This window comes from Theobroma cacao, chromosome 3 (assembly GCF_000208745.1).
Source record: "Theobroma cacao cultivar B97-61/B2 chromosome 3, Criollo_cocoa_genome_V2, whole genome shotgun sequence".
In the NCBI taxonomy this organism is placed as follows: Eukaryota; Viridiplantae; Streptophyta; class Magnoliopsida; order Malvales; family Malvaceae; genus Theobroma; species Theobroma cacao.
The window spans coordinates 11,095,005-11,103,530 of NC_030852.1; the positions used below are offsets into that span (position 1 = coordinate 11,095,005).

General features: G+C 33.3%; 1 protein-coding gene and 1 long non-coding RNA gene across 2 annotated transcripts; both read right to left on the minus strand.

The window, feature by feature from the left end:
• Positions 2,215-2,700, minus strand: LOC108661137. The gene has a single exon (XM_018117027.1). The coding sequence runs from the start codon at positions 2,698-2,700 to the stop codon at positions 2,215-2,217; it is 486 nt and encodes a 161-aa protein (XP_017972516.1).
• On the minus strand, positions 5,326-7,025 carry LOC108661285. The gene is made up of 3 exons (XR_001927041.1): positions 6,984-7,025; positions 6,251-6,324; positions 5,326-5,430 (listed from the first exon to the last, which is right to left on the minus strand). It is a non-coding gene; the product is annotated as an uncharacterized LOC108661285 (long non-coding RNA).

An 8,526-nucleotide genomic window follows, 5' to 3' on the forward strand; every position in this document is an offset into this window, starting at 1 on the left:
CAAATTTCCTACAAAAGCGAGAAGAGAAATTACCAATACTACTTTTAAAGTAATTTAAAAAAAAGTACATAAAATTTAACTAAAATAACTTAAATTAACTACTCAACATGTAATCAAACTTAAATAAGCAAAACACCTAAAATGCTATGATCTAAATCTAATATCTCAAAGATCTAACTACTGAAGCCCCAAAAATGTGTCAAAATAACTCTATATAATAGAGTTACCACATCCTCAAACTTAAGATTTTGCTAGTCCTCGAGTAAAACATAAAATAAAATACAGTAACATAAATAAAGAAAATAACTTAAATAGAAATCAATTGCACCACTTCAGCAATCACTTTTAATATCCTTAAAAGTTAATCCAAATTCTCAACTCTAAACAATACACAAATATTATTCAAGTTCATGTTTCAATTCAAATACAAGCTTATTGTTAAGTGGATTTTTGTGTGTGTGTGTGTGTGTAGTCTTTTCACCTAGAACATTGTACAATCCAGATAAGTTTAGATTCATGGAAAATTTTAATTAGTAATTAAATTCCATAAGTTTGCTTTTCATCTCTCTCTTCACTGATATAGACTAACACTAAATTAAGGATCAACAAGACTTTAATTAGCTTGTAATGTATGGCTAGGGTTAAGGTGGGATATGAGATAATGTATAGCTCAAATTACCCTAAGCACATAGTTAATCTAGAACCTATTCAGAGTTTTGTTTTCCTTCACCTAGCATACCCTTTCCATCAACCTTTTTCTTTTGTTCAACACTTCATTCTTTCTTTCCCTTTTTCTTTTTTCTTAATTTCACACTCCTAAACTTCTTTTATTAGGTAGTGAGATGAATACAATCATATTTTTGAACTTTTCATCACTTTTTCAACTTGACTACCTCTTTCACTATGTGGCTCATAACACATCCTAAATTGACTTATGCACTTAGGAATGAGGGATGCAAGAATTGTTGGAAATATTAATATAAGGGTCTAAGCTAAAAAATTAAGTGTTCAAACAAAGAAAAGATGTCATTAGGCTCAAAGGGGGAAACGAAGGATAATTTATGTAAAGGAAGCTACAAAAGGCTTAGTCGGTCCAAAAATGGCCTAAATCATCTCCTTAACTAAGTATAGCCTAGAATTTTACCTCGAGAGAGAATCAAACAAATTCTAGAACTTAATACATAATTCAAAATTTTCACATTCACATAAACCTTCTCTAAATAAGTACAATGAATCTAAGCAAAAGACATGGTGCTCAAAATGTAAAAATTTTAACCTAACAATAAAGCTTCATAGGAGAATTTCTATAACACTCAAACAATATTCACATGTCTCGAAGAATCAAGATAAGAATATAATTGAGTTCTCATCATTGGATAAAAAAATTAAACAAAATTGGCACAATTAAATTTAGTTCAAATGCAAATGCACATGCATAAAAAAAATGTAACGAAAATAAACTAACTTAAACTATCACAAACACTAATAACAATAAAACCCTCCCCCAAACTTAAATTGCACATTGTCCTCAATGTGAAAAGCTAAAAGAATAAGGAACAGAGACTCCCTTATCAATGGTGACAGTGCAATGAAAGCTCTAATTTTTGTCCTCCTTAGCTTCATGCTTTCCAAACCTACAGACTTAACAAACAAGCTAGGGAGAGGTTAGAAATACTTATTTAAATAGAAAAGTAAAATCTAACAAAAACACTACCAAACTTAAAAGGATATAGCTTGGGTTGCCTCTCAAGAAGTGCTTCTTTATAGTCACTAGCTTGACTATGATACCCCATTTGTCGCTTCTTCATCACCGTAAAAATGCTTGAGGCTTTGTTTCATTACCTTGAATGCCCCAATAAGTGTACTAAAAATTTCAACATAGCCATATGACAAAAGTTTTACCACCTTAAAGGTTTTCCACCAATATGGTTGAAGTTGCCATGATAAAAGGTTGAGGTGTGCACTAAAGAATGTTACGTGTTGTCCAACCTCAAAATCAAGATCATCGAAAGGTGGTATATTATGCACATCATAACACTACTTCATGTTGAAATGTAGTGGCAGTGGCTCTAACTTATGAGTTGGTACTTACTTACTTGTAGGTGGTGGGCTAGGATTACGTTTACCTTCATTAGCTAAGTCTACTCTATAACATTGAGCTATAAAGGAAGGGCATTTAGGAGAATTGAAAATAGTAAATTCAACTACCTCATCTCAAACTTTGAGAGTTATTTTGCCTTCCCTTACATTTATTAGTGCACCTGCAGTGGCCAAGAATAGAAGTCCCAGTATGATTAGAATCTCTGGATCTTCTTCCATCTCAAGTACAATGAAATCCACTAGAATGTACAATTTCCCAACCTTAAGCAAGCCATCCTTTATAACCCCACAAGGGTGCCTTATCACTCTGTCAGCTAGTTGCAATGTGATTGTAGTAGGTTGAATCTCCGGCAGTCTAATTCTCCTAGCAACAGACAAAAGCATAATTGAGACACCAACACCCAAGTCACATAAAGGGCTCAAAAAATTAAAATTACCAATCAAGCAAGGGATAGAAAAACTGCTTGGGTCCTTAAGCTTTGATGGAAGCTTGGTCTGGATTATTGTGCTACACTCCTTAATGAGCGTAATTGTCCCAAAATCCTCTAGTTTTCTCTTATTTGTCAATATGTCCTTTATGAACTTCACAAATGATGGCATTTTCTCTAAAGCTTCCACAAAAGGAATTTTGATGTGAAGCTTTTTGAATAGCTCAAGAAATTTTTGGAAGTGCTTATCAAGCTTTTGTTTTTTAAGGCGTTAAGGAAAAGGTGGTGGTGGTAAAGTTGTCTTTGCTTCCTTCTCTTGACTTTGCCTATCAATTGTCTCAATCACCGTTTTATTCTCAACAGGATCATCTTGAAAATTAGCTTGCCTAACACTATGTTCAACCTCTTTTCCGCTTCTCAAGGTGATTGCCATAACTTTTTCCTTACCTTATCTCCTTGGATTCACCTCGTATCACTAGGCAATGTTCCTTGAGGTTGATTGTCAAGCCCTACCTTATAATATACTTACCATGTCATTCATGTGATTGACAATATGCTTGCATACTTGGAAAGCCTCGAAAAAAAATTGTCAAAAGATGGTAGTGTACTAAATGGTACAACTAAGTTGAATTAAGCCTCGAACTAGACCAAATAAAGATTTTAAGATGAAATTTTGAATTTTGAATTCCTAGAATGATTTAATATGGTGATTCGGAGTTTGAGAATTAATTTGGAGTCAAATTGGAATTTTCATGACCTAGGGGCAAAATGGTCATTTTGCCACCCGAGGTTAAGATGTGAGTGTTGGATGAAATTTTTGACTAAGATTTATCATTTGGAGTATAATTTGAGTTTGAGAAGTGAAGAATTTTAATTTCGACGTTTTTCTAAGGATAAGGGCAAAATAGACATTTTACCACCCAAGGGCAAAATTGTAATTTTACACACCCAACACTTGTCATGCCCATGGATTTCATCCATTAACATTTTATATTGTGGATAATTGAAATATTTTATGTGGTGGAGAAAGAAAGCTTAATAGTTAAGAATTTAAAAACGGACAAATGGTAAGGTGACAAGTGTCAAGCTTTTATTTCATTATTATTTTCCTTATAAATTAGCACAAAACCAGCCCATTTCTCTTCATTATGGTCGGCCTCACCAAGGAGAAGTAAGAAAAAGGAAGAACAAAACCGTAGGTGGAAAAATTCAAGGGAAATTTGTGAAAATTCAAGAAAACAAGTGAAAAAAGGTAAGATTTTTCAATTTAAGCTTGAGATCTCTCTTTCTTAAGCATTTTTTCTTATTTTCCATGGTTGAATCACATGCAATCATGATGAATCCCTTGCTGGCCAAACACTTAGAGGGAGGTTTTGATGCTTGATTTGGTTAGATTTCAATGTATTTTAGTGTTTTTAGTTAGTTAGTGATGTGTAGCATGAAAAGCCAACAAGAAAAATTCACTTCCTCCCATCACCCATCATTGGTCGAATCTTCCATGTAGAGTGTGTATGGTGGATTTGATTTTATTTCAAGTGAATTGGTTAAGAAATGATGAATTACGGTGATAAAATCAAGTAGGAAAAATCATAGTGTGGATGCACCCACCATGGCCGAAATTCCCAAGAGAAAATGTGAAGATGATTTTGCTAAATTTTATGCTATTTGACTTGTGTTTGATGGTTTGGGGGATTAGAAGAAAAATGGAGTTAATTGGAGTTGAATTGGACATATTGGCCAATTAATCGAGTGATAGATCGAATTAGGTCAATACTGTTTTATTTAGATACACAATTGAATTGTGTAGAACACCGTGTTTAGACGATAATCTGAACAACTTGCATTCCATTTCATGCATCCATATAGTTTTATAACGGTTTAGCACCAATGTGGCAAATTACTTGATTGTGCATTATGTTTAGGTGGTGAATCCTCTGATAAGGGCAAAGAAATTGTACCCGAGGATCGATAGTCGGAGTACTCTAAAAATTCGACTCCTGAAATAGTGAGTAACCTTATTATCATTTTAATTATCTAAAGTGGTCTTTTTATTTGATTTTGTGAATTTTATGGAAAATGAGTTTAAATGGTTAATTTTTAGGTTTTATAAACAAAATGTGTTTAAATGAAATGATTTTATAAATTATCTTGAAATTGAATGATGGCTTTGAAAATAGAGTAATTGGAGACCATTTGATGTATTGTGAATTTATGGTTCTAATTGATTGGCTTATGGCAATATTGGCATGAATGGCGGAATTGGTAAATGTGCTGAAAATGTGTGAACTGTTGATTTGCCTTGAGAGGTTGTAAAATCAAATAATTACCATGTCATGCTATAGCAAATTTTATTGTATGGTGGGTTTAGGTTGCTGCAGTGGGCGGGTTCTGTGGACCAGCCTATTGAGGGGCATGAAATCTGGTTATATACGTACCTCGGTCAGAGAGGCGCGCAGGGTATCTCCTGAGGTATGGTTAGTGTCACGACTCGGAACTCCCATCGAGCCCATGACAACCGCCGCGAAGCCTCGACAGACATTCTTCCCCTGAATGCCTTTTGAGACCTCGCAAGGCTTTTGTACCAGTTTTTTCATTCCTCTCTCTTTCTTCTTTTTTTTTTGAATAATAAAATAAAATAAAAATATTAATTAAAATAATCTATTTTAATGTAAAACAATATATATATATATATATGAAATATCAAAAATTAATTTTCTGCACATAAAAACAAAATAAATTTATACATACTGTAATATAGAAAACTGGAGTATGCAATTTAAATTACAATGACACGTGGGCCCCCAAATAACTGAGAAGGTTTAAGTCTATAACCTTGCTTTCTAGGATGCAACTCCGAAATTTACTTCTCGATGCAATTGATAGTCTACTGCTTATTCTGAGCCTGAAAAATGTATAGGAAGAAGGGGTGAGATTATAAAATCCCAGTGAGTAGACAGACATCATCAAAATAATCTAAAGCCGAGTAATAGGAGACAATTAAAATAATTCATCTTAACCCATATAAATAATTGGATTTCATCTAATTACTCAACATGGCTTATGCACTTTTCAAAAACTTGGCCCTTGCCAAAAATCCATTCTCGGGGATACCCCGCGAAGGCATCTTACCGAGACCGCCAAGGCTGTTTATTGTCACACACACAAACACATTTCACCTCTGACAACACAGCCGTTCCTTGGCGTTGGCTGAGTCCCACTTTCACGTGGTGGCCAGCGTGAAGTGTACTCAAATCCTACCTCGAGAGTTATCCTACGCGCCTCTCCAATCGAGGTAAGCTCAATAATTGGGAACCGTGCCCCTCTAATTAGGCTGGCCCACGGAACCCCCGTCACTGCAGTGCCCACTTTATAATCCACCAACCAATAAAATCACAATAGTATGACATGGCTCACTTAACACATTCAAGGCAAATCAAAGCAGTTCACATATTCTTTAAATCATAAAAATAACCAGTCATACCCACATTTATCATAAGCCATTTAATGTAAAATCATGGATAAACAACACAATCATAGTATAGGTCTCCAATTACTCTATTTTTGAAATCATTATTAAATTTTCAAAAATTTTATAAAATTATTTTATAAAATCCCATTTTCCCATAAAACACAATAATTTTCCAATTAAACCATTTTTCCATAAAATCACACAATTAAATAAATCTACTCTAGATAATTAAGACGATAGTAAGTTTACTCACTGTACTAGGAGTAGATATACTCCTATTCTCGGTCCTCGGGTGTAGTCTTTTACCCGTATCAGATAGCTCACCACCTATCCACAATACATGACACAAAAAATTTAATAATTTGTGTCAAATCAATATATATTATTTCAGGCTCTTATCCATGCGTATGCACTAGATAGGGTGTGAAATGTTTGGACATTTGCTTAATCACAGTGTCCAACCTAACTTGCCTATATACGGTGTAAATTTCTAAAATCTCCAATTCAACTCCAATTCCATCCATTTCAATTTCAATTATCCAATTATATCCACAATACCTCAATGACTGTGAATGTGGTCCAATTTATCAGTTCGGATCACAAATTACGCTTTTACCCCTAGTGGGTAAAAATTTCAATTTTTTTGCACCAAAAATTCCCATTTAATTTCCAACCTCATAATTCATCATTTTTCCATCTAATTCTCTTAAAATAAAGTCAACCTCATCCTCACACACCATTGGCTAGATTCGGCCTAGAGAAATTCATGGAGAAAATGAATATTTTTCTTGTTGTTTTACTCATAAACATGCTAAACTAACACTAAACACTAACATAGTTCAAAATCAAATTAATCTAACAACTTTCTCTCTCTAAACCCATATGATCAGATTTGAATCCATCATCAAAACACATAATTTAACCATGGAAAATAAGGAGAAATGCATGGGGAAATGTTAAATCTTAAGCTAAGCTTGAAATCATACCTTTAAACACTTGATTCCTTGAAAAATCACACTTTTTCTTTGAATTTTCTCACTCTAGGGGTTTTTTCTCTTATTTCTCTCTCTCTCCTGCTGGTTTTGGCTGACCCTCCCAATGAATAATTCTGGAATTTTCAAGCCTTTTAATAGGCTTAATAAAATATTATTATTTTATTTATCTTTTGAATATTTTATTATTTTATTTTTTTCTAGCCATTTTTTTGACTTTCTTTTTCTACCACTCAATCCTCTTCACTTATCCATGTCTTCCATGAAATTTCTAGACTTTTCCAAAGTTTTGGTGGAGTAAATTTTTAAAAATTACACTTTTACCCCTGTAAAGTGAAAAATTACATTTTTACCCCAAAAACTGAAAAATTGCCCATAGACATATTTTTCATCCCTTATACTAATACCATTCTCCAATTTGTCAAATGTGATCTAAATTCTCTCAATCTCAAATTTTATCTGCGAGTGAAAAAATTACGATTTTGCCCCTAGATAGTGAAAATTTCGATTTGACTCCGAATTGATCCTCGAACTCCGAATTACCATTTTGAGTCATCCCTGAACTGTGAAACTCTTAATTTCACCTTAAAAGTCCTATTTGAACTAGTTCGAGGCTTAATCGACTTAATGGTACCATTAGGGGCAATATCGTCTTTTAACGATTTTTCGAACTTCCTAAATATACAAACATTCTATCGAGCATGTGAATGACATTATAATTATTTTACAAAGCAGGGTTTGACAGTTAGAGTTCACGTCACGCCGAACCACCTCGTGATGATGAACTCAGCTAACACCAAGCAACGACTGTGTTTGTCAAACTAAAAATATGTTTACGTGTATACGAAATTTTTAATAGCCTTGGCAGCCTCAGTTAGATGCCTCGGCCAAGGTATTCTCAAGAATGATTTTGGCAGGAGCCAAGCTTTTAAGATACTCATAAGCCATGTTGATTATTTAAATGAAATGAATATTTATGTTATGAAATACATATTGAGATGGAATATTTTAATCGTCTCAATTTACTCGACTTTAGATATTTTGGATGATGTTTGTTTACTCATTGGGATTATATAATCTAACCACCCTCCTTTCCACCCATTTCAGGCTCAGGATAGTTTGTAAATAGCTGACATCGTCGAAGGTTACAATTGGCTTCACTTCCTCAAAAATCGTAGGTTCACAGCCTTCGTTCACTTTTGTCATTTAGGGGCCCACGTGTCATTGTAAATTAAATTACATATCTTGACTATCTGTATTACAGTATCAATGAATTTATTTCGCTTTTATGCTAAAAAAATTTCTTACAGATAACTCTATAAAAAATTATTTTATAAGAAATTGAAATATTTTATTGAATATTTTTATTATATTCAAATAGTCATAATTTCACTTTAAATGAATGTTTTAGACATCTAAACTTATTTTTGATTATGAAATATGTGTTTTGCACTCGCATACTACATTATTAGTTGGTTTTGAAATTTTTAGGAAAAAATGACCAAAATGCCCCGAGAGACAAAAATTATTTTTTTAT

Excerpts from the sequence above, each read along its gene's own strand:
- LOC108661137 (XM_018117027.1), bottom strand. The coding sequence starts at position 2,700 with ATGCCATCATTTGTGAAGTTCATAAAGGACATATTGACAAATAAGAGA.